This window comes from Anolis sagrei, chromosome 4 (genome assembly GCF_037176765.1).
Source record: "Anolis sagrei isolate rAnoSag1 chromosome 4, rAnoSag1.mat, whole genome shotgun sequence".
Lineage (NCBI taxonomy): Eukaryota > Metazoa > Chordata > Lepidosauria > Squamata > Dactyloidae > Anolis > Anolis sagrei.
In genome coordinates this window covers 58,053,343-58,079,682 of record NC_090024.1, presented here as the reverse complement: position 1 = coordinate 58,079,682, position 26,340 = coordinate 58,053,343, and the positions used below count along the sequence as shown (strand labels likewise).

The 26,340-nt window shown below is 44.2% G+C and overlaps 1 protein-coding gene across 5 annotated transcripts in view; it reads right to left on the bottom strand.

Annotated features, from left to right (window-relative positions):
• The window catches only part of KCTD1 (potassium channel tetramerization domain containing 1), a 112,136-nt gene that overhangs the window by 48,334 nt on the left and 37,462 nt on the right, over window positions 1-26,340 (bottom strand). Inside the window, exon 1 of one of the 5 annotated variants that reach the window (XM_060775200.2) lies at window positions 19,388-20,030. The exons of 1 other annotated variant lie outside the window; for it this stretch is intronic. Coding sequence is in view for 1 of the 4 variants with exons in the window: in XM_060775197.2 (XP_060631180.2) it covers window positions 16,583-18,466 (1,884 nt within the window). In the remaining 3 variants the exon portion in view is untranslated. Of the gene's footprint in view, window positions 1-16,582; window positions 18,678-18,854; window positions 19,078-19,387; window positions 20,031-26,340 lie in introns of those variants that run through there. 3 more of the 5 variants (XM_060775201.2, XM_067467440.1, XM_060775197.2) reach the window with 3 other exon arrangements.

Here is a 26,340-nt window from a genome sequence, read left to right as displayed (position 1 = left end):
TAACTTCTGGTCATGTTGGTGTGGGGAGTTCAGGAGTGGAAAATAAATTCTGTCCCCTACCCCACCTCAATTGTCAATCTCTGATATTTAATGCTATCTGCAACAACAACAAGTTGTGCCTTTTGATCACAGCAGAATACTCTATAAGACATTCTCTCCCTCTACATCCCACCTCAAAGTTTAAGATCATCTGGGGAGGCCCTACTCTTGGCCCTGTCTCTGTCTCAAACACGCTTGGCGGGGATGAGGGACAGGGCATTCTCGGTGGTGCCCCCCCCCCCCCGCCTGTGGAACTCATTCCCCAGGGGAATTAGGAAAAAGTTAAAAACCTGGATGTGGGACCAGGCCTTCAGGTAATTAAGCGGACAATGACAATAAGAATATTGATAGTGGCTTGGAAATGGATTATGGGTAAGTTTGATGGAGCATTCAAACAGTTTTCAGCTAATAATGACCACTAAAGTGGTAATTCTTAGTAATTTTTGAACTGTATTGTTTAATGTTTTAACTATTTATAATTGATTGCTTGTTTTATTGTGTATTTTATTGTGTATTTATTGTGGCATCAAATCACTGTCGATTGGAAGCCTCCATGAGTCCCCCCCTCCAGGGGGTTGAGAAGGACCTGATACAAGTGTTCAAAATAAATAAATAAATAAATAAATAAATAGGACATGTGCTACTGCCTAAATTGACATTTCAGAGAGGACGTACAACAACTGAATCAAAGAGTGGTCATGGACTGAAGTTCTGGAACTTGTATTATCAAGTATATAGGATAGTGATTAGCAAAATGTAACTCCCCAGACATTACTGCACTGCAAATTCCATTAGCACAGGTCAGCATAGTCAAAGGTGAATTATCACAGGGGCTACAGTTCAAAGATAAGCATTTCTGTTTTAACTTGTTCATAAGTATTTCCCAAATAGAGCAGTGTATGGGCTAGAGTTATGAATGACACCAAATTATACAGCATGGTAAAATAAAAAGGGGAATAAGAAGGGCTGCAGAAGAAATCTCCTTGGGCTAGATCAGGGGTCCTCAAACTAAGGGCCGGGGCCCGGATAAAGCCCTCCAAGGTCATTTACCCGGCCCTCACTCAGGGTCAACCTAAGTCTGAAACGACTTGAAAGCACACAACAACAACAACAACAACAATCCCATCTCATCAGCCAAAGGCAGGCCCACGCTTCCCACTGAAATACTAATAAGTTTATATTTGTTAAAATTGTTCTTCATTGTAATTATTGTATTGTTTTTAAGTGGGGGTTTTTTTGCACTACAAATAAGATATGTGCAGAGTGCATAGGAATTCATTCATGTTTTTTTTTTCAAATTATAATCCGACCCTCCAACAGTTTGAGGGACTGTGACCTGGCCCTCTGTTTAAAACGTTTGTAGATCCCTGGGCTAGATGAATAGTCACTGAAAGAGCAAATGTGATACCAAGTGTAAAGGAAGACACTAGTGCCAGTATACACATTTTGTATATGTGCTGGTGAGCAGTAGTACCTGACACTGAAAGGAATCTTGCAGCTTCCAATTGAGTGCTCAGTGAAAATGGTGACTTTAGTGTTTAGCAGCTATGAAAAAGACAGGAACTATGTTGGGAATCCTCAGAAAATGAACTGAAGACAAACTTGACAATTATCTTAGTCTCCTGGGATGCTGTATACATTTCTAGTCCCCAAACTTCAGCAAGGATAAGGTGCAGAAAACACAACCATAGTAATCATTCAACCAAATGCTTCACTCTAAGAAAAGTTTGAAGTGAAATTTAATCCAGACACCTCTCCAGATGTTTTTTGGAGAGGATTCATCTGTCCAGTTAAGTTGTGTTAGACCTGGTCTGAAAAGGGCTGCATTCCTCCTATCAGAATAGGACTCCATCTACACTGTAGAACTAATGCAGTTTGACACCAATTTAATCGCCTTGGCTCAATGCTATGGCTCAGTGCTATGGAATCCTGGGATTTGTGGCTTGGTGAGTAAATCAGTCATTTTTGGCAGAGAATGCTAAAGAGCTTTTAAAACTATAACTCCAATGATTCTATAGCATTGAGCCATTGCAGTTAAAAGTAGTGTCAGCTGTATTAATTCTACAGTACAGATGAATCTTGGTCCACAGACTGGGAAGTGCTTTTGAAATCAGTACTACAGCTAGAAGCATATGTGATTATAGTGGCTCAGGCGCATCTATACAGGCCAATTATGCTGGGGCTGCACCAAAGACAGTGTGTCACTAGAGTTATGGGGAAAAGTCCATACCACCCAGCCTCCTTTCCCCCAGTCAACTCTTTGATTATGCTGATGCTTTGGCAAGAATTAGCAAATGTTGTTGAGTGACAGGCACAAGCAATTTCACACCCATGTTCACAACTACTTTGAGGACAGCATGGTGACAGTTAAGCACATGCCCAAAGCATGGGGAAGGTCCAGAGCTCTGGGGAAGCTCTGGGACATCCCCCAACTTTGGGTAATGCAGGGCAAATCATATTACATGGCCTTATTGAACATATAGGGCAAATAGACTCTGTGCATTATGTGAACACAACAAAATCCATTCACCCATGCCCTGACTCATTTGGTGTGTGTAGATGGGCCCTCAGAATACCCTTGGGAACTCAGGCTGTCTTTCTGGAAAGACACAGCTTTGCAAGAGTTATCTTCCATTTGGATAATCGCAACACAGGACTTTAAAACAACCCAGGGACTTCACTTAATCCAAAACAGGCCAGTAGGCTGTGAACTGGAAATGTCCAAAACTGAAAACAGAGGGGGTGTCATGTCCTGGCAATATAGTTATCTTCAGAATATTGATGTTCTTACAATATTTATGCACTCCATCTGAACATAGTTACCAGTTAATACATGCTGTCGGTGCAATTTACTGCAAACAATAAATAAAAATGTGTATCAATTACACTTGCATAATGAAACATAATATGATATAATGGATCTTCAAAATATTTCTCTTTGCAATGCATAGCTCAATGTAGCTACTGTGATTTGTAATGGAGTTTTTAATCGATTAAGGGCTAAAAGCCAGAGGCTTCTCAGAAAAGACAGATGCAAAGAGGTTTGGGTATTAGTAAAATGGTTTACCAATTAATTACATATTACAGTATGAGCCCCATATCCACAGGTAATGCATTCCCAGACTTTGTGTGAATGTGCAAAACTGCATATAATAGTAAACTCTATTTAAACGAAGGACTTCTGGCCCAAGAAAACTAGAGAGTCTCAGTGGAGAATGCCAAGAGATGTGGATATTTTGTCAGATATCTGCAGATATCTGTCCCACAGACATATGAATTGCACTGTAATATTAAAAAAGTTAATTATGCATGTAGTAGTAGGGGTTTGAAAGGACCAAGGCAGTGACATCTCCAGCCCATCCTCTATTTGGATATCAGCCAGCATTCCAATGCCTTAAATCAAGAAACAGCTTCCTAAGATCAAGAGAGATACTTCCAGGAACACCTCAGCAAGTGGGAATCCAAAAGTGGCAGGATGAAACCCAGTACCTTAATCAGTGACTGAAACCAGATGAGAAACACCCTTCTGGGCACACAGAAGATTGAGTGACCTGGAAGGTGCTGAACAGGCTGCACTCTGGCACTACGAGATGCAGAGCTAACCTTAAGAAATGGGGCTACAAAGTGGAGTCCACAACATGCAAGTGTGGAGAAGAGAAGACCACAGACCCCCTACTACAATGCAACTTGAGCCCTAGTAGTTTAAACTTAGTAGTTTAAAAACATGCAAATGTGAGTTGATCGATAGGTACTGCTTCGGCGGGAAGGTAATGGTGCTCCATGCAGTCATTCCAGCCACATTACCTAGGAGGGGTCTATGGACAATACCAGGTCTTCAGCTTAGAAATGGAGATGAGCACCACACTTCAGAACTGGACTTGACTAGACTTAATGTCAAGGGGAAACCTTTACTTTCTTTACTATATAGTAAATGATTTAGCTGTTATTATATAAAATTTCAAGGTATTCTATTGAAGAGCACAGACAGTGTGCAAAGCCACAATCAAACACATTGGATAGGACCCTGACTTCTCTTCTATTGAAGCTGCATCTCATAAGTGGAATTTTGTAAAGAATTTCCATTCTATCAGTGGTGGCAAAAGGCAAGTTTCACCCATTTGCCATTCCCCTGCAGGGATTGCATCCCCAAATGTGCTGCTCATGATTAAAGAAAGTCCAGAACCAAGGGCAGTAAAGGAAGAGAGAGCCAGCAAAATAATTATTTCCTCCAATGTCATATATTTTTCTAAAAAGTGTTCAGATTTAAAGTTTTCTTTTGCCAATGTATCTAGTTTTTTTTTTAAATCTTTTCGTAGACTACAGTTGGGCTACACAAGAATGAGAACAAACAAGTCATTTTCTTTTGCAAAATTAGTGCCCAAACATCAGGGCTTGTAACAGGCTTTCCTCGGGCATGTACTTTGAGAGGTTGTCTGAAAAACGACATTGAATCCAAATTGTACTGAAATCACCTCCACCAAATTCACAACATATGGCCCATTAAGCATTAGCTGGTACATGGATATTTCAGAGTTACCTTCGCTGCTTTCTTCTTTTGAAGAGGAAACTGTGTACAACAAAAAAGAAAAAAGGAAGGAGGGTGGCGGGGGCGGGTGGGGGATGAGACAGGTCTTCCAAAGTGGCTGAAAAATCTACAACACAACTAATTAGGTTCCAACTTCTAACACAATAGTTGGTGTACTAGGGTCTATTATCAAGTTTATAGCTAAAGGCAGCAGACAATACAACCCCACATTCAATTTAATTACAGCCCATGGCTTTTGCAGCAGTGGCGTATTTCAAAGGGTTTAACCACTCATTTATTTCTAGACTATACATAAAATAAGGCAGCTCACTGTCATAGAGATTCACCAATTAAAACTGAGCATTTTCTGATCTCTGGGTCTCTGCACTGAGAACGCAGAGCAAAAGGGAGGCTTTTTCCACAGCCAAAGTACAGAAGCTTCATTTAATAGGGAAAATGCTTTCAGGCACCTGTGATTCTAGTTTGTGCATAAGGGCTTTGATGTTCATATACTGGAGTAGTGAATTATTTAACTATCTGAGGGAAAAAAAGATTTGAACAGTGCCACTTCATCAAGCCTGTCATCATTTCTTTCCTATCCTGGTGGCATCCATGAAAATTTCTCAAGTCTGGGCACATAAAATCCCAAACTTTCTCTGCTTCTGTTTTTAAGAAACTGAGAAACTTTAAAAACTCAGCTTCAGATGTAAGAGTTTGGATACACTGTATTCTAATTCCAATTGTCAGTCACAACTACAGCTAAATTAACAAGAGCTTGGTAACTTAAAGGTTATGTAAGATTCAATAGATCTTGTCGAGTTGTGAGTAATAATTGGAATTATACTAACAAGGACGACTTGCAAAGGAAGTGGTTGAAGAGAAGTATCAGATTGCATGATAACAGCCATGCAAATCAGCTTCTGGTGCACACTTCTTGTGCTACATAGCTATCCAGTCTATGAGTGTCATAATGAATGTGAATTGTATCTTATTTGATTTTTATTTATGCTACACAGCATCAGTGTAACTCTTCCCCAGTCCAACCTGGCCAATATTGCAACTACCATTATGTTCCTTGCATAAGAATCCTAAGTATTAGGCTGTGGTGAAGTGTCAACACCTAGGATCCTTTCTGTTCATTGCAATTTAAGCAGGGTAATAATGAAAAGGGTATTATAATAATAAAACTAAACACTCGAAGGGGAAAATGACATTAATATGAACCCTATCTCACATACCTGGACATTACTGTACTGCTTCTCTACCCTTCAAAACCAACAGCACACCATTTGTAGTCCAAATCAATTTTTAATTGGATTGATGTGCTACTAAAACAAGACCCAATGCAATTTACAAGAATAATAAAATAAAATTCATTAAAAGGAAAGACAAATCCAAGGTTAAAAAACCTCACAATACTGCACATATTATTGTACTCTACATCTCAGCATTTCTTGCCATTACCTAGGCCTCGCTGCTGGAATGTTCAACAATATCTGAAAGGCCAGAGGTAAATTCTGATTAAAACAGTTAGACACAGAATTCTGAAGCCCAATATTAAGAGTAATACATCTCCTAAATGACACAAAGCTCTTCCTCAGTAATCAAGCAACTACCAAAAGCCTGACTCAGAAAAAAAACAAAAACAAATGGGTATTGAAATGACAATAAGAACAGCCTAGGCTCTCTTGCTAGGCACTGTAGGGTCTGGCACTGGCACCAATTAAACACTATGCTCTTTCATGCATCTTTGGTAATATTTAACTCTTTTTCTAAGAGCTATATCAACACCAGGTAATTAATGCAGTTTGACACCACTTTAATTGCATTGGTTAAGGGCTACAGAATCATGGAAGTTGTAGTTTCACAAGGTCTTGAGGCTTTTCTGCCAAAGAATGTTGGTACTGGGTTGCTGTGAGTTTTCCAGGCTGTATAGCCATGTTCCAGAAGCATTCTCTCCTGAAGTTTTGCCCCCATCTATGGCAGAAATCCTCAGAGGTTGCTGAGGACAACTGCCGAGATTTCACAGCATTCAGCCATGGCAGTAAAAGTGGTGTAAAACTGCATTACTTTAAGAGTGTAAATGCTGCAAATATCCAACTCTGTGGAACATTTTCAGTCCTGATTGTAATAACTTGAAAAAGTATGACTCTCTCTGTGTGTACCTCCAAATTGTCTGTTGACTTTGGGTGACTCCATATGGGTTTTCTTAAACAATGAGGATTCAGAGGTGGTTTTGCTAGTGCATGACCAGAAAGGTCAATGCACATGTAGGTACAATGGAAATGAGTTAGGAACAACTCTCCTTTGTTTCAATCCAGATGGGATTACAGTAATATACTCTACACTGTTTGGATTTTCAAGATAGCTTTAACTGCCCCCAAATATGTGCTCAAACTCTTGCCTATTTCTCAAGTGTAGTGATGGGCAAAAGTGAGGTTCCTGGGCTGCTTGTAGCTCCCCTTAGGCTCCCAAGATTGCTACTGACACTCTGTGCCCCAGATTCTAAAATTTTCTGTTGTTCTAATGATCCCATTTCTAAAATGTGTCTTTTCTGTCCACAAAAAGGTCTGACAAGAAAGTATGTTAAGGAAAAAAGCGATGCCATTTATGCGACTATTTTTGAAGGCTTAAAAGAGAGGAGTAGGTGTATGTGCAAAAATGACATTGCCAACTGAAATCATAAGGTACATAAAAACTCAAGATTCTCAAAGAGTGCCCACAGTTGTTCTAAGGTGATAAACACACACCTCTGGTTTTGCTTTAGTTTCACTACCATTCTACGTGATCTGAATTCAAAGCACCAATTCTAGTCTGAAAGATGACAATGATTTAAACTAGGTTCCCTTAGGGACCTTTGCTCCCAAGTAGACCTGCCCAGCAATTGCAAACAGTATCACAGGGCTCACTTTCAGCATCATTTCAAATGATTTTAACAAAGAAAGAAGTCTTTCCTACCTGGTGTGCTATATTCTACAACAGTGGTTCTCAACCTGTGGTTCCCCAGATGTATTGGCCTTCAACTCCCAGAAATCCTAATAGCTAGCAAACTGGCTGGGATTTTTGGGAGTTGTAGGTCAAAACACTTGGGGACCCACAGGTTGAGAATCACTGTTCTAGGGCGTCCCCACAACTGGAATTCATCAGGCTCCTTTGGTGTGTCTCTTTTGCCAGAAACTTAAGACACACTTTAAAATGCAACACTAAATTATATTCTTGTCTGTTTTAATATGTAACGTCTTGTATCTTTATTGCTGTTGGGCTTTTGTTATGTTTTCAGGGTTGTTTGCATTGTTTATCAACAGTTATCATATTATTGTATGATTAAGATATGCCCTGATCTGGATACCTTCAGTAGAAGAGTGGAATATAAATAATATATTTAAAAAAATATAGACTACTCTCATAACCATTTCCATTTGTGGCCACCATAGGGGAAAAAACATAGATTTCAGCTTGCAATAGAAGACACACTGGACTTTGACTGGTGTGGGATACAAACTGACTGTTACATGTTACCAATTACCATTCTAAAGCTGAATGATGTCAGATGTATATATCAGACTCACTCAGCTGAATGTATGAGTAATTTTCCTAGTGATCATCATGAGCTTATACAGACCTTAGAATATATCAATTTATATCCAAATCACCTGAATAATTAATCTAACAGATCATAAAACCATTAAGTTGGAACTTATGTGGTATTTCCAATAATTATACTGAATGGGTTGCATTCAGATTTAGTCACAGTCTAAAGCAGCTGCATGGAAATCAACGGGACCTAAATTAGTGGAATCTTAAACCCTACTGGTTTTAATGGATCTACTCAACTGTGTATTTGGATCTTACCTACTGTTTGTTTATTATCTGTGATGGCTTCATATGGTGTAACGGATTTGTCTTTGGCAAACTCCAAGTTTACAGTGTTGGCCAAATAAAGTTAAATAATTAATCTGAAGACATGCAGACATCACAGTAATTAAGACTCATCTTGCTGTATAGCATTTCAACAATGTATCTTTATGGCAAAAGCAAAAACAGAGTTATGTCAACTGTAATCAAATAGCTTCCCTTCTGGGATAAGTATGTACCGTGTACTGGAACATATGCAGCAAAAGCTACAACGGAATGTATCCAAATGTTGATACACATGTAGCAAAAGCCATAGCAGAATATATCCAAATATTGATACATATGTAGCAAATGCTACAGCAGAATGTATCCAAATATTGCTACATACGTAGCAAAAGGTACAACTGAAATCTGTGTATCAGGCTGCCATTGCAACCCTGACAGAGGACAATCTGGCTCATTAGATCAGTGCAATTCAAAGTGGTGATCTGTGGATAAGTGCCAATCCCTGAGCCACTGGCTGCCAACCTCTTGCAAGTTTCAAAGAAAGAAAAAAACAAATTCAGTGCCAGTCCCTGATACAAAGGGGGGGGGGGAAATAACTACATCTACTTTAGATCTGATAACCTTAGAAGCCCTCCCTTAGGCATTTTCCAAATTTTGTTCACCAAATTTTAAAACCAATAAAGATATATAACTCCTGACGGCTATTTTACAAAACATCTTTCATCAGCCTTAACTATACTGTGGCAATACTGCCATCAACACCGTTTCTCTTCAGAAGCATTAAGGACTGAAGAAGTCAAGGTCATACAGGCTCAGCCATGTATGATTAAAACACTATAATGCCTCTTGTGTCTGCTACCCAGAGCGAGAGCTGGATTAAAGGGACATCAAATATATCTTCCCATCATTCAGCTGCAGCTTTCTACAATGATTCTAAGACAAAAATATCTTAAGATGGAAGGGAAAAGGTGGACGAAGTAATGATTACAAACATATAAATTGCAGTTTTGCATTTGGTAGGTAGCTACAGCAAGATATCTGAATTCTGTATAGCTACATCCCAAAGTATGTTCGCACTACATATCATATTTTGTGTGGGAAATGTCATGTACAGTATTTCCAACATCTAACTGTGGACAAGATGCTATCCACATTTTATATTTTTGATTGACTGTAACACTGGAATATATGTTTTGCCACAGAAAATATGAACCCTCCCTTACTTATGTTTATTTGGTGGTTGTTTTTATATTGTGTTATGCTGTTGTTTTATTTTGCTTGCTGCTGTTTTATGAATTTTAATGTAGTATATTTTAACTATGTTGATAGGGTTTGTCCCCATGTAAGCCACCCCCAGTACCTTTGGAGAGATGGAGGCAGGATACAAAAATAAAGTAGTTATTATTATTATTATTATTATTATTATTAATGATAATAATAATATATACATAGATCCTGTGACTACAAAATGCACTGATACACAAAAGCAAGTGAATTTTCCTATTCTCAAACTATTGTTGGTTAATCATATAAGGCAATGGTTCTCAACCTGTGGGTTGCCAGATGTTTTGGCCTTCAGCATCCAGAAATCCTAACAGCTGGTAAACTGACTGGGATTTCTGGGAATTGTAGGGATTTATAGGTTGAGAACCATTGATATAACCTAAACACCTATAAATATGAATAACAGCCACATTCTTAGGAACCCAATTTTACCATTCTGAGCACCCTGGGATAAAAGATGAGATAGAAACATTGTTATTCAATGAAACTTGGAATTCATGCATGATATCTTTCCATTCACAGAAGATCGGAAATCCTTGCATGTGGGAAAATCTGGGGTCATGACCAATGTGAAACCACCATATAAGGTCACTGACTTCAAAAGAGTCTATTTCACTGCATACATGATAACCTATTCAGCATGCCAATATTAAAAGACTGTATAGTATTTATATGGGCACTGTATAAATAATATAACTAGTAACTGAGGCTGGTTCTACATTGCCATAGAATGCCATTCAATTCAGTTCAAACTGCATCATATGGCAGTGTAGAACCAGCCTGAGTGAAGCTTTGACTTCCCTGAATTTAGGTGAGATCGAAACCTAGACTGTATCATTTATTTTTAGACTAATACAACTGGCATCGTGTATTGCTTTATAATACCACGAATCAATAAAACTATCTTTCTATGACCTTCAAGACCTTGAAGCTATCAGAAAAGCAGAAATATTTGTTAGCCATGGAATGCAGTGGCATGCCACTTGATGAAGTCAGTAATAACCTAGAAAGTCTATGTTTATAATTAAGCAATAACTACCGTGGGTCAAGTAATTTCCTCCAGATTAATGATCATCTACAAGATATGATGCCCCACAGCAATACTTCAGGGATATTAACCTGAACAGTTATTCGTTTCTTTAAACACTTTGCTATATTGTGGCTATTTGTGCATGAAAAGAGCATGTTGAAGTATTTAATAATATTTTTATGTATGCACATGTTGTGTATGTGTGTGTATTTTTCAAACTTACAAGACCATCTATGAAAAAGATGGATGGGAAATACTGCATTTATTGAGAAGGATAAAATTTACTAGAATTGGCCTACAGAAAACAGATCTGTGTTTTAAAAAAAGAAAGGAAGGAAGAAAAATAGCAAGGCAAAGAAAGTATACTTTCTTCCCATTAATTCCTGTCCAGATCCCATGAAGAAATGATTGCTAATCACATTTTCTCACCTAATAAGAAAACTAGCATAAAGTAAAATAAAATGACCTTTAAACTACAATTAACAGCTACATATCTCATGGCCCTTTCACACTATTATTATTATTATTATTATTATTATTATTATTATTATTATCTTTATTTGTACCCCGCTAGCATCTCCCGAAGGACTCAATGCGGCTTACAAAGGCCAAGGCCTCAAAACACAACATAACAATACAACACCTAAAGCAAATTAAAAACAGTTAAAGCAATATTAAACAACAAGCAATAAACAATACATCAAGACACTATAAAACTGGGCCAGGCCAGAGTAATGGGTACAAGGTTAAAAGTGCTGATGTGACACTACACGTTTATACCACTATGATTCCACTTACGGTAAAGGTTTCTCCTTGACATGAAATCTAGTTCATGTCTGACTCTAGAGGGTAGTGCCCATCTCCATTTCTAAGCCAAAGAGCCGGTGTTGTCCGTAGATGCCTCCAAGGTCATGTGGCCAGCATGACTGCATGGAGCACTGTGACCTTCCCATTTGAGCAGTGCCTATTGATCTACTCACATTTGCATGTTTTCAAACTGCAAGGTAGAAGCTGGGGCTAACAGTGGGAGCTCACCCCACTCCCCAGATTCAACCGCTGACCTTTCAGTCAGCAAGTTCAGCAGCTCAGTGGTTTAATCTGCTGCACCACTGGAGTCTCCCTGATTCCACTTACTCTGGCAATATCCTGTGGAATCCTGAGATTTGGAGTTTAGGGAGTTATTCAGAATTTCAGCTAAGGCACTATAATGCCCTCCTAAATGGCAAACCTGGGATTGCATAGAATGTTGTCATGTTGTCATGGCTGTAAAAGTGGACTCACAGCACTCTAACAGTGGCTTCAAACTACAAGAAAGGAGATTCCATCTGAACATTAGGAAGAACTTCCTGACTGTGAGAGTTGTTCAGCAGTGGAACTCTCTGCCCCAGAGTGTGGTGGAGGCTCCTTCTTTGGAGGCTTTTAAACAGAGGCTGAATGGCCATCTGTTGGGGGTGCTTTGAATGCAATTTTCCTGCTTCTTGGCAGGGGGTTGGACTGGATGGCCCATGAGGTCTCTTCCAACGCTATGATTCTAACAGTATAAGTGTGAAAGGATCCATAGTGAATGGTCTTTTCAATGGGAAAAAAATAAACCCAGAAACAACTGATGTCTTTATTCTGTCTGCTGCATATGCAATTTCCTCAACAGCTTGCTTCTTCCTTTCTATGAAATGTCTGCTGAACAAGTCATTCCCATTTAAAATCACTACAAAAACTAAGTTCACTTTAGGTTATATATTATTGGAGAACGGACTTTTAAGTTATGTGGGAAAGTTACCTGAAATGGAGTACAGCCTCTTAAAACAGTAACAAAAAGTGGTGAACTATACTTGCAAACAGAGACATTTAATATGAACTGTTGATTGATTTCTTGGTTGCTGTAAGTTTTCCAGGCTGTGTGGCCATGCTCCAGAGGTATTCTCTCCTGATGTTTCATCCACATCTATGGCAGGCATCCTCAGAGGTTGACATATCTGTTGGAAACTAGGCAAGTGAGGTTTATATATCTGTGGAATGTCCAGGATGGGAGAAAGAACTCTTGTTTGTTTGAGGCAAGTGTGAATGTTGCAATTGACCAGCTTGATTAGCATTGAATAGCCTTGCAGCTGCAAGGTCTGGCTGCTTCCTGCCTGGGGGAATCCTTTGTTGGGAGCTGATTAGCTGGCCTTGATTATTTTTTGTCTGGAATTCCCGTTTCTGAGAGTTGTTCTTTATTTACTGTTTTGATTTTATTAATTTTTAAAAAAACTCTAAACTCAAGGCCAGCTAATCACCTCCCAACAAAGGATTCTCCCAGGCAGTAAGCAGCCAGACCTTGAAGCTGCAAGGCCATTCAATGCTAATTAAGATGGCCAAATGCAACATTCACACCTGCCTAAACCAGACAAGAATTCTTTCTCCCACCCTGGACATCCCACAGATAGATAAACCTCACTTGCCAAGTTTACAACAGACCTCATAACCTCTGAGCACACCTGCCATAGATGTGGGTGAAACATCAGGAGAAAATGCTTCTGGAACATGGCCATACGGCCTGGAAAACTCATAGCAACCCACTGATTCCAGCCATGAAAGCTTCCAACAATAGATTGATTTCTTGCTTATACAAAACCAATATATCGAAACAACTATAAAAAAGTGTTTCAACTTTGCAAATTTACACCAAAAAATCAAATACCAAAAAGTAATTCCTTTTACCAAGGTAGAATAAAACCATGATCTATCTGCACATTGACGGATCTCTAGTCACTAACTGCCAGAAGACATACACCACAGGAGACCAAAGTACAATACCCTCCTTAAGTGGCCCCAAACTCCAAACAGCAAAGTGTGGTCACATGCATTTTACAGAAGACCGATGCTGATACCGCCATTCACAAAAAAAGGCCCCTTTCTTCCATTCGCTTTCAAGCCGGCTGATTAGCTAGCAAACTGCACTGAAAGGGTCAGTTTGTACAAAACAAGTATTTCCACTTTGGAAACTGCTCAGGCATGTCCTGTACCTGCATCCACAGAACGGATCTCTTTCAGGGCTAAGACTGAATTCATTGTTTATCCTGGAAACTAAGATCATCGAGAAGTTGAAGAGTCAACTGCAAGGACTTGCAACAAACTGGCTGCCTCAAAATATATTTCGAGCATGCAGGACCCAATAGAGTTGCGCATAATGGCATTATAGGAATGGGTTGCTCACAATTAAAATCAAACCACTTTGAAAGCAGTTTCAAAGGGGACCCCATATTAGCAATTACCAAGAAGAATGTGTCTGTGAAATCGTCTATTGTGAAGGATTCCTATATGAAGTTGTGGCTCACTGGTGTGGAGCTGACCTGTTTACCTTCATGTAAGAGTTTACACGCAGGGTTGTTGTGTGTTTCCCGGGCTGTATGTTCATGTTCCAGAAGAATTCTCTCCTGACATTTGCTTGCATCTATGGCAGATATCCTCAGAGGTTGTGAGGTCACCTCTGAGGCTGCCTGCCATAGACGCAGGTGAAACACCAGGAGAGAATGCTTCTGGAACATGGCCATACAGCTTGGAAAACACACAACAACCCATGGAAGCCTTTGACAATACAATTTACATGGAATAAGTAAAAGTAGAGATTTCCCCTTGACATTAAGTCTAGTTGTGTCCAAATCTGGAGAGTGGTGCTCATCTCCATTTCTAAGCCAAAGAGCCAGCATTGTCCATAGACACCGCCTATGTCATGTGATCAGCATGACTGCATGGAGCACTGCTACCTTCCTGCCAAAATGGTACCTATTGATCTACTCGCATTTGCATGTTTTTGAACTGCTAGGTCAGCAGAAGCTGGGGCTAACAGTGAGAGCTCACCCCACTCCCTGGATTCAAACTGCCAACTTTTCAGTCTGCAAGTTCAGCAGCTCAGCGGTTTAACCCACTGAGCCATTGGGGGCTCCCTATACACAATTAAGTGACCTTAAATGCCTTCAAGTTGTGCAAAATATAAGGACTTTCTATATATTTTTGCCTCACTTTGTGAAAAGATCTCCAACGGCTCACTGACTTAGCCACACACTTTTCTAAGCGCGTGTTGGGAATTCCTGACCTCTGCCTCTTCATCTAGCTCAGGGGTCCTCAAACTAAGGCCCGGGGGCCGGATGTGGCCCTCCAAGGTCATTTACCTGGCCCTCGCTCAGAGTCAACCTAAGTCTGAAACGACTTGAAAGCACACAACAACAATCCTATCTCATCAGCCAAAAGCAGGCCCACAGTTCCCATTGAAATACTTATAAGTTTATATTTGTTAAAATTGTTCTTCATTTTAATTATTGTATTGTTTTTAAGTGGTTTTTGAACTAAAATAAGATATGTGCAGTGTGCATAGGAATTCATGTTTGTTTGTTTTTTCAAATTATAATCCGGCCCTCCAACAGTTTGAGGGACTGTGACCTGGCCCTCTGTTTAAAAAGTTTGAGGACTTCTGATCTAGCTAATGAGTGGGGACAACTTGCAAAGGAAGGTCACCTTTCCTCAGTATCCCTTAGAGCAGTGTTTCTCAACTTTTCTAATGCTGTGATCCCTTAATACAGTTCCACATGTTGTGGTGACCTCCAACCATAATATTATTTTCATTGCTACTGTAATTTTGCTACTGTTCCGAATCATAATGCAAATATCTTATATGTAGGATATATTTTCATTCACTGGACCAAATTTGGCATAAATACCCGATATGCCCTAATTTGAATACTGGTGAGGTTGAGGGGGGGATTGGTTTTGTCATTTGGGAGTTGTAGTTGCTGGGATTTATAGTTCACCTACAATCAAAGAGCATTCTGAACTCCACCAACGATGGAATTGACCCAAACTTGGCACAGACACAGAACTCCCATGACCAACAGAAAATACTGGAAAGGTTTGGTGGGCATTGCCTTTAAGTTTTGGAGTTTTAGTTCACCTACATCCAGAGAGCACTGTGGACTCAAACAAGGATGGATCTGGATCAAACTTGGCATGAATACTCAATATGCCCAAATGTGAACACTGGTGGAGTTTGGGGAAAATAGACCTTGACATTTGAGAGTTGTTGCTGCTGGGATTCCTAGTTCACCTACCATATGACCTTGGAGGTGTCTATGGACAATGCTAGCCCTTCGGCTTAGAAGATGAGCACCAATCCCCAGGGTTAGACACAACTGGACCTAATGTCAGGGGGAAACTTTTATCTTTACCTTACAATCAAAGAGTATTCTGAACCCCACCAAAAGAAAGAATTGGGGCAAATTTCCAATTTCTTGCTTATACAAAACCAATATAGAACCTCCATGACCAACAGAAAATACCGTGTTTGGCGACCCCTCTGATACCCCCTCACGAGCCCCCCAGGGTCGAGTCCCCCAGGTTAAAAAACATTGCCTTAGAGTGGGCATGGGCAAACTTAGGAGGTCCCTCCAGGTGTTTTGGACTTCAACTCCCACCATTCATAACAGCTTCAGGCCCCTTCCTTAAGCGGCTGAGGGGGGAAAGGAAAAGGCCTGAGACTGTTAGGAATGGTGGGAGTTGAAGTCCAAAACACCTGGAGGGCCGAAGTTTGCCCAGGGATGCCATGTTATTCTAGGGACCCGGATAGTTCTTGTTCTGGGGACACTGAAGAAACTAGGAACATCTCCCAGCCTGTGTAAAAGTATAACTCAAATGCTAACTGGTCCCTAAACTTCAAGAAGTTTGCCTCAAGTGTGGACTTGCAACTCCACGCCTGAAGCCTCAACTTGAGTGTTAGGAAGGATGCCTAGAGTATTCAAGGACTGGGGGAAAGGCACACAGAGAGAAGAGGGAGAGGAGCGACTGGGAGGGGGTCCTGGGCTGGGTTGGGTTACCTGTGGGGGGGAGACCAGCGCGGGCGAGAGGACGGCGGGCGAGTTGGGGCCCTGGTGCCCATTGGCTTCGGGGAGGAGGAGCGGGAGGGGGTCGTGCTTGACGGAGACCACCACCACGGAGGCGGCGTGGTCGAGGGGCTCGTCGGGCCTCAGGCAGCGCCTCTTGGGGGACGAGGAGGGCCCGCAGGCCTCTCCCCCGGCCGCGTAGAGGGCGGCTTCGTGGAGGGGGCGCTTCCCCAGGGCCTCGCCGTCTTTGGGGAGCAGGTAGGAGGCGTTGGTGGTTGGGGGCAGCGGCGAGGGGCGGGCCCGGCCGTTGGGGGCGTAGCTTCCTCCCGCTCCGACTCCTCCGGCCGCGGATAGCGGGGCGGAGGGCAGCTTGGTGCCGATGCCGGCGATGCTGTTGAGGGTGGCGATGGAGACGGCGCCGATGCAGTGGTTGGTGTAGGTCTTGGAGAGCTTGGCGGCCTTGGAGAGCATCTGCATGCGGGTCCCGAGCAGGTTCTTCCCGATGGCCTTGTTCTCGTACCAGGTGGCGTCGGCCTCGCCGCAGTGGTCCCGCGGCCGCTGGAAGAAGGCCTTGCAGAGCGGGTTGCGCTTGGCCAGGTACTTGACGAAGCTGGCGTAAGGGCAGAACTCCGTGCCGGTCTCGTACATCCGCGGCAGGTTCTCCTCGTCGGTGGCGGCGCCGTGGTGCCCTCCCCCTCCTGCTCCTCCCCCTCCGCCGCCCTCGGCGCGCTTCTTGCTCCAGGCCGAGGAGCGGGACTTGTGGTAGGGCCCCAGGGCCTTGAAGTAGACGAAGCGGCGCCCGTCCTCGTCGAGGGCCAGGCCGAAGGAGTCCTCCTCCAGCTCGCGCTGGTTCTCGCGCCCGCGCGTGCAGAAGTACATGCAGGTCTCGAACCAGACCTTGTTGAGGAGGCCGAAGGGGCTGCGGGCGGAGAAGACGCTGCAGGTGTAGAGCTTGCGGAGGTCGGCGCGCGTGATGGCCTGCTTCTGCACCACGGGCCCGGCGCCCTGCTCCTCCAGCTTGCGGATGACGGCGGCCAGCGTGAGGTTGGCGGCGCGCAGCTCGGGGTCCTTGGTGAGGTCCAGGGTGCGGCAGTAGGGCGGCTCGTTGAGGTAGCGGTTGAGCGAGCTGCGGATGCTGATGAGCGAGGACTTGGAGTAGAGCTGCCCGCTCTTGGAGCGCGCCTCGGCGTAGAAGGAGCGCAGCACGCGGCACAGCTGCCCCTTGTCCAGCGTCTCGAAGTCCGGGCTCTGCGCCTTCTCGCTCAGGTACTCGCGGAAGATGCGCACCGCGTAGCGGGTGGCCAGCCGCGTGTTCTCGCTCAGCCGGGCCCGCTCCGGCCGCGCGGGAAGGAGCAGCTCCGCCTCCGCCTCCCAGTCCTCCGCCGCGGGGCCCGCTTTGCCTCCGGAGGAAGAGGACGAGGAGGAGAGAGGAGGAGCGCCCCCGGCCGAAGCCCCGACGCCGCCAAGGCTGCCGCCGCCTGCCCCCCGGACTACTCTGCCCGCCCTGCCTCGGTCCATACGGATCATATGGCCCGGCTCCTCCTCGCCGTCCCATGCCAGCCCCATCATCATCTCCTCCTCCTCTTCTTCTTCCTCCTCCTCCTCATCCAGGAGTAAGATCCCGCCATCCGCTCCCTCCTCCTCCTCCTCTTCTTCTTCGTCCTCCTCGTCCCCCGTTATCTGCACCTCCTGGATCTCGTCCTCGTCCTCCCCGTCCTCGTCCTCTCCGGCGCTGCAATAGTGGAGGGCCCGCTGGGGGCCCCCTCGTCCGGGCTGCCGGTCCCCCGCATTGTTCTCTCCTCCTCCGCCGCCGCCCCCCCGCTCTCCGTGGCTGCCCCACTCTCCTCGGCCGCCTCCGCTGCCAGGCATTCTCGCCATATTGCCGTCTCCCTCCCTGCCTGCCTGCCAGTCCTCGGGCAGGGCGCATGCGCTATATTGGACCGCAGCGCTGGAGAGCTTTTGTGTTTAATGACCTTCAGCTACCGGGAGGCAAAGCTGGGCTCTTAAAGGGGCCGCGCGCTCCCAGCGGCTCGGCGGGAACGGCGTGCGCCAGGGAGCCCCCGCAGAGGGGGAAGAGAGCGGGGACACGGAGGAAGGAAGGAAAGAAACCAAGAAAGAGGGCGCAAAGGAGAGGAACACAAGCCAACGGGCACTGCCACTTTGGAGCCTCCCCTGTCCCCCACCCCATCCCTGCGAACCCTTCAGGGTTTGATCTCTGCATGCAGTCGGGGGAGAAGAGAAAAGAGGAGGCGAAGGGCGAACTTACCCGCCTGAGCGCGCCCTAAGTGACGCCCGGAGAGCCGCCCGGCAGCCCCCGCAAGCCCTGCCTCATGGCTGACGGGGAAGGGACTCTAGGAGGGGGGGGAGGGGGTATGTTAGGGGTGTAATGATGATGCGGGGGCCCGGGAGGAGGAGGAGGAGGAGAGGGGACGCGGGGCTCAAGAAGGGCTTGGGGGCTGCCCTCAGAAGAGGAGCGGCAGGTGAGGAGCGGGAGGGGGAGAGAGAGAGAGAGAAAAAAGGGGGGAAATGAGAGCGAGAGAGACGGGCGGCTTTTTCTGCGCCAGGCAGCTCCTCCCTTCTGAATCCTGGCAGCCAAGCGCGGAAACCGGCAAAAGCCAAGCAGCAGCATCGCAGACTCTCCCCCCCCCCCCTTCCCTCCTTTGCTGAGTTGAGCGCCGGCAAAAGAGAGGAGCAAACTTCAGCTACTCCCTCCCTCTCGTCCCTAGCCATCCCCCCCCCCTTTTTTTTCAGTAGAGGATGTGTGTCTGAAGCCACACACTCCCTTAAGTGCCACATTACCAGTCACGGCGAAGGAGGCATCGAGGGGCGAGTCTCTCTCTTTCTCTTGGAAGGGGTCTCTCTCTTCTTCTCCCAACGTGGGGAGGGGGGCTCGAGGGATGCCCGCCGCCGTGCCGCCTTCTGTGGGAAGAAGGGAGCCCCGCTCTTCTCCTGCCTGGCGTTTGGCAGCTGGAGGATGAGGAGGAGGAGGAGGAGGAAGGAGAAGAAGCCGCCTCCAGCAGCAACAGCAGCGAGCGAGCGAGCGAGAGAGGGAGAAGAGAGGAGCGGAGGGCCAGCCCGCCAAGCCCACACGGAGCGTCCGCAGCCCAGAGGCAACGCGGGCGCTCTCTTCCCTGCCTGCGGGGACAGGCAGCTGCAACACACGCGCGCCCACACTCACTCGCTCACGCACATACACACACAGCACACAAACACACAGGCGACGCAGCAGCAGCAGCAGCCCGAGCCCTGCAGAGCTAGCCAGCCGCGTCGCCTTCTCTCTCTCTGAATGTCTCTCACACACAAGACATAAACACACTCGCACGCGCGCGCCCCTCTCTTCTTCCCCGCCGGGTCCCTCTGCTCGCCTTTCCCCCCAAACAAAGCCCCGGATCCCTCGGGCAAGGCGGGACTCGGCAAGCCCCACTGCCGCCAGAGAAAAGCCTCGAGGGGGGCTGTGAAACCGTCTCCCCCCCCCGCCTCCCCCACTGTACACGCCTCCTTCAGCTCCCCAGGCGACGTTTCCACACATTTGAGCCTCGCTCGCTTCCCGCCTTAAGACTCCCTCTCTCCCTCTCTCTCTCTTTCTCTCACCCCTTCAACTCGCCTCCTTCCTCACTTCACAACAAGCAACAAGCCCCACTTTGGTCGCGCTTTATTTCGAAAGGGAGGGGGGTGTCGATAGGGCACCTGGTGGAGTGCCTTTTGCTAGGGAAGCGAGACACGTGTATGCCTATCTAGGCGCAAGTGCGGAATAGCAACACTTGGGACTGGAATTCTGTCTCTCCTTCTCTCTCTCCTTCTCTCTCAGGCGCGCTGGGTCTTTGGAGTCTTCCTGGCTCCCCACCCACTTCTCCTCAGAAGAAAGGCACACACTCTTCGCCTTGGCACTGCCAGCCTGACGCCAATGTGTCTTCGCTCCCCTCCCCTCCCTTCGAAGTGAACAAAGGGGCTTTCCTACACACTCGCCCGTTTTTTTCTTCTTTTTTTTGACACTAGAACAAAAGTTTTGGGAAAATCTTGCTCAAGGTAGCAACCCAGACATGTCAAAACCCGCCGAAGTCGCAACACACCAGATATGACTCATAGCTGGAGCCTGGGAGGACACTCGAGGGCTGCCCCGGCCCCTGACGGAAAGGGGCTGGGAGGGGACCTGGCCACACGGAAGCACACCTTGTGCCTCCCTCACCCACCCCTCCGGCCTCCTTTCTACATCACTCAAAGTGGTCCAGGAAACAAAAGCACAGGCTTGAAGGCTTCTCAAAAACCAGCACACAGGGAGAGCGCATATCCCCATACCAAAAAAAGGGAAACGCTAAAAAATGTCCAATTTTTCGTACAGTTGCACTTATTTCACATGCCAGTATGGTAATGCTCAAGATCCTGCAATACATGGAGAGAGAGAGAGAGAGTTGCCAGATGTACAAGCTGGGTTTAGAAAAGGCAGAGGAACAAGAGACCAAATTGCCGCTGGATAATGGAGAAAGGCAGGCAGTTTCAGAAAACATCTATTTCTGTTTTATTGACTATTCTAAAGCCTTTGACTGTGTGGATCATAATAAATTGTGGCAAGTTCTTGGTGGGATGGGCATACCAAGCCACCTTGTCTCTCTCCTGAGGAATCTGTACAAGGACCAAGCAGCAACAGTCAGAACTGACCATGGAACAACAGACTGGTTCAAGATTGGGAAAAGCATACGGCAGGGTTGTATACCTATTCAGCTTGTATGCAGAACACATCATGCGACGTGCGGGGCTTGATGAATCCAGGGCTGGAGTTAAAATTGCTGGACAAAACATCAACTACCTTAGATATGCAGATGACACCACTTAGATGGCTGAAAGTGAGCAGGAGCTGAGGAGCCTTCTAACCAAGGTGAAAGCAGAAAGTGCAAAAGCTGGGTTGCAGTTAAACATAAAAAACTCCAAGATTATGGCAACCAGACTGACTGATAACTAGCAAATAGAGAGAGAGAAAATGAAGGCAGTTTCAGACTTTGTATTTCTAGGTGCAAAGATTACTGCAGACGTGGGCTGCAGCCAGGAAATCAGAAGATGTTTACTTCTTGAGAGGAGAGCAATGCCCAATCTTGATAAAATAGTGAAGAGTAGAGACATCATACTGGCAATGAAGGTCCACATAGTTAGAGCAATGGTATTCCCCATAGAAACCTATGGATGCAAGAGCTGGACCATAAGGAAGGCTGAGCGAAGGAAGATCGATGCTTTTGAACTGGGGTGCTGGAGGAGAATTCTGAGAGTGCCTTGGACCACAAGAAGATCAAACCAGTCCATACTCCAGGAAATAATGCCCAATGGCTCACTGGAGGGAAGGATATGAGGCAAAGATGAAGTACTTTGGCCACATAATGAGAAAACAGGAAAGCCTGGAGAAGACCATGATGCTGGGGAAAATGGAAGGAAAAAGGAAGATGGGCAGACCAAGGGCAAGATGGATGGGTGGTATCCTTGAAGTGACTGGCTTGACCTTGAAGGAGCTGGGGGTGGTGATGGCCAACAGGTAGTCCTGGCACGGGCTGGTCCATAAGGTCACGAAGAGTCAGAAGTGACTAAACAAATAAACAACAGGGATAGTCACACGTAAAAGCAATGTTTGTCTCTACCTTCTGCCCAAAACACCAAAGCATCCCAAGAAATCAAATTTAATAGGAAAAAGAGAACAACTAGCACACTAGTCCTTATGAGCCCAATGCATCATCATCATCATTACCACCACCACCACACCAGTTAAACCTTCACCAGATGGATAGGAAACATAGTAACCTCTGCTGGAGATGTGGCATGCACAAAGGGACATATTTCCATTTATGGTGGGAAGAGTTGAAGAGTTTTTGGAACAACTTATTTATGGAACTACATAATATAGGACTAAACATCACCCTGGATGCTAGCATTACTAATGGATGTCACAACATTGAATTTAGAAATGGAAAAGAAAGAATTGGTGATTATTTTACTCACAGTGGCAAGACTTATAATTGCAAGGAATTGGAAGATAATAACCAATCTCATGCTGGAAACATGGTATGGAATTTCGCCATAAATGATGATCAATAGAAATAAATATCAATACAAATGAGGGTGTTTGGATTTTGATTCGTACTGGTTGGTTTTGATTAAATATGTTTTGGAGAGTGAAAAAGGAAAACTACAACTTTGTTGGATATGACATTTGTTAACTCGTTGATTCATACATTTATAGCAAAGGAAGAGCCCACTATATGGTTCAGATATGTGGATTACACCTTCACCATTTGGAGCCATGGAGATGAAGAACTAAACCGGTCTTGGACCAACAACATCTACCCAAACATCCAATTCACCATGGAAAAAGAAAATGAAGGAAAACTTTCATTTCTAGATATCCTAGTCATCCGTAAACCAGATCAACAATTGGGTCACACAGTTTACAGAAAACCTATACACATGGATAGATGCCTACATAAAAACTCCAACCACCACCCAAATAAAAAAGAAGCCCCATTAAAGCCCTGGCAGACTGTGCAAAAAGAATCTGCAAACCCCACCTCCTCCAAGATGAACTGAACCACCTCAACTGGGCTTTACAGGCCAATGGATACTAAACCTCAGACATCAGAAGAACTGCAAGACCAAGAACAAGCCATGAGAGAAAAGACAAAGGTCCACCCAGAGGGAAAGTGTACTTGCTATGCATCAAGGGAAACACAACCTAAAAATGATCTACAAACCCACTAAGAAAATCCAACAAATGCTACATTCAGTAAAGGACAAGAGGGATCCTCTCACCTCTGCAGAAGTCTACCATATACCATGCAGCTGTGGACCAAATGCAACATTGCCCAAATATGAATCAAGGAACATGAAATGCACTGCAGACTAATTTAACCCGAGAAGTCTGCCATAGCAGAGCACCTGATGAACCAACCTGAACCCAGCATATTATTTGAAAACACAGAAATGCTGGACTACATGTCATTTTACACAGAGAAGCCACTGAAATCCACAAGCATGTGGACAATTTCAACAGACAGGAGAAAACCATGAAAATGAACAAAATCTAAAATCTGTCTACCACTTTTTAAAAAACTTTAAAATCAAGACATTAAATAAAGAGCAACACTCAAAAAGCAGGGGCATTTCAGACAATATTCAGTCAGGGCCAGCTAACACCTCCCAACAAAGGATTCCCCCAGGCAGGAAACAGCCAAGTTGCAAGGCCATTAAATATTTATTTATTTATTTACTTTGCTTATATACTGCTGTTCTCAGCCTGAAGGCGACTCACAGCGGTGTACAACATAGAAAAAAAAACAGGGTTAAAAAATCAAGGCACAATCTAAAACAATCTACAGTACGGCATTAACAACAACATTATCATCAACAACAACATCAATTACTACAAAAGCCATTTCACATCGTCTCATCGTCCAAACCACAATCCAGTATCATTTTCCGTTATTTCATTCCTATCATCCTTACCAATCATTGCACTTCTTGTTCGAATGCCTTCTTAAACAGCCAAGTTTTTAATTTTCTGCTAATATTAATCAAGGTGACTATTTGCAACATTCACACTTGCCTCAAACAGACAAGAGTTCTTTCTCCCACCCTGGACCTTCCACAGATATATAAACATCACTTGCCTAGTTTCTAACAGACCCCTCAACCTCTGAGGGTGCCTGCCATACATGTGGGTGAAACGTCAGGAGAGAATGCTTCTGGAACATGGCCACATGCTCAGAAAACTCACAGCTACCCTGCCTTGCATATATCGGTACTGACTATATAAGACAGTTCAAATTACATTATTTGGCAGTGTAGATACAGCCTCCCTCTTTTCTTTCACATCAGAGTATTATACAGTACAACTTGGATCAATCAGTCAATCACTTTATTTATAGGTTGAATTTCTCCCAAAAGTAGGATTCAAGGCAGCATATGGAATAAAAATATATAAGCAAAACCACACATAGCTTTAGAAAGTTTTTATTCAACCAAGGAACCAATCTCTAAGAGTTTGCAAGCTATGAGAAGGAAAGTTGATGCCTGGGGCTCATAGGCAAACAACAACAACATATTAATTAAACTTCATATAAAATATTCATTTTAAAGCATAGATAAGACAGTACAGCACCAAAACAGAAAATCAATCCCTTTCTAAAGTTCTGGTAGAATAAAAAAGTCTTCATCTGATCCCAAAATTACGGTAAGAAGGAAGCCAGGCGGGTTTCTGCAGGAAGGGTGTTCCAGAATCCAGGGGCAGCCACAGAAAAGGCCCTCCTTTACATTCCTATCAAGGAAGTGAAGGTTTAATTGGAAGTATAGTTCGTGTCTTATTCAAGGTCTCATTTATTTTAAACCATTAAACTTTAATAAGACATTGTTACCACTTTAAGTTCCAATGGCAACATCCGAAATATCCTGGGATTTCTAGGACTTGGATAGGAGACTACCTATAAATACCAGGTACTGTGTGCTACATTTCAGAGGAAACAACTGACAAAACCACCTGTGAGAATCCCCTGCCTAAGAAAACTATATGAAATTCACGGGGTTGTCATAAATCAACAGGTAACTTGAACACACACACACACAATCTAGAATTCCTAGCCACAAATCACTAGCACCTCACCAAACTACTAATCGCACGATTCCACAGGATGCAGCTATGCCAGTAAAAATGAAACTGTGTATTATAGTTGGGCAATGTGAAAGAGACCTTGCAAAAGGCATCAGCCTTACTTTCTGTTAATATATTCAGATCTGGGTAAAGGAGTTTGCCTGTTATCTGTATTCAAAACACAAAGTGCTCCAAAATCTTTCAGGGGGAGAAACTCGCAATAGAATACTGGCTTTCTTATTTATTTTGATTCAAAAAATTCCTTATAACTTTCTATCAGTCAAAATACCTTTATTGAATGATTACAGCTTAGTTCCAACCAGCAGGGTCTGTATCTAAATACTGCCAAATTGAATAGATAAAGGTTTCCCCTTGATTTTAAGTCTAGTCATGTCTGACAGAGGGGGATGGTGCTTTATCTCAATTTCTAAGCTGAAGAGCTAACATTGTCCATAGATGCCTCCTAGATCCTGTGGCCAGCATGACTGTATGGAGCGCTGTTAACTTCTCACTGAAGCAGTACCTATTGATCCACTGAAATTTGCATGTTTTTGAACTGCTAGATTGGCAGAAGCTGGGGATAACAGTGGGAGCTCACCCCACTCCCCGGATTTGAACCGCCGACCTTTCAGTCAGAAAATTATGTAGCTCAGCTGTTTAACCCACTGCATCACAAGGGGGCCAATAAATTGAATAGATTATATTTAAACTGAAGTTCCCTGTTAAGTGCCCCCCCCCCCCCAAGTCTGTGTGAGTAACCCTAACAGTTGGGAATCAAAAGGAAGCCAACCAGAAAAGATGTGACCTGTGATATGTGTGAACTGGTTTGCTGTAAAGTGTGTGCATTGCAGAATGAATAATAGTTGTGCATTTCACATGAGTAGGCAGCGGTGGTGAAAAGCTGTGGCAGGAGGATGCATGTATAAATTGTGTGTTGTGTGTGTGTGGGGTAGGGGGGTAGGGTGAGAGGTGCCCCTTCTAATTCTTTTAAACTGGGATGTTCAAATGAACCCACCTTCAGTGACAAGAAAGTTTTGTCTTGATAGCAGTATTAACAATCATGCTTTAAAATACTCAGAAACTGCTTTACTCATGTTCTCAATCCCTGATATTTCCAATAATAACATAACAA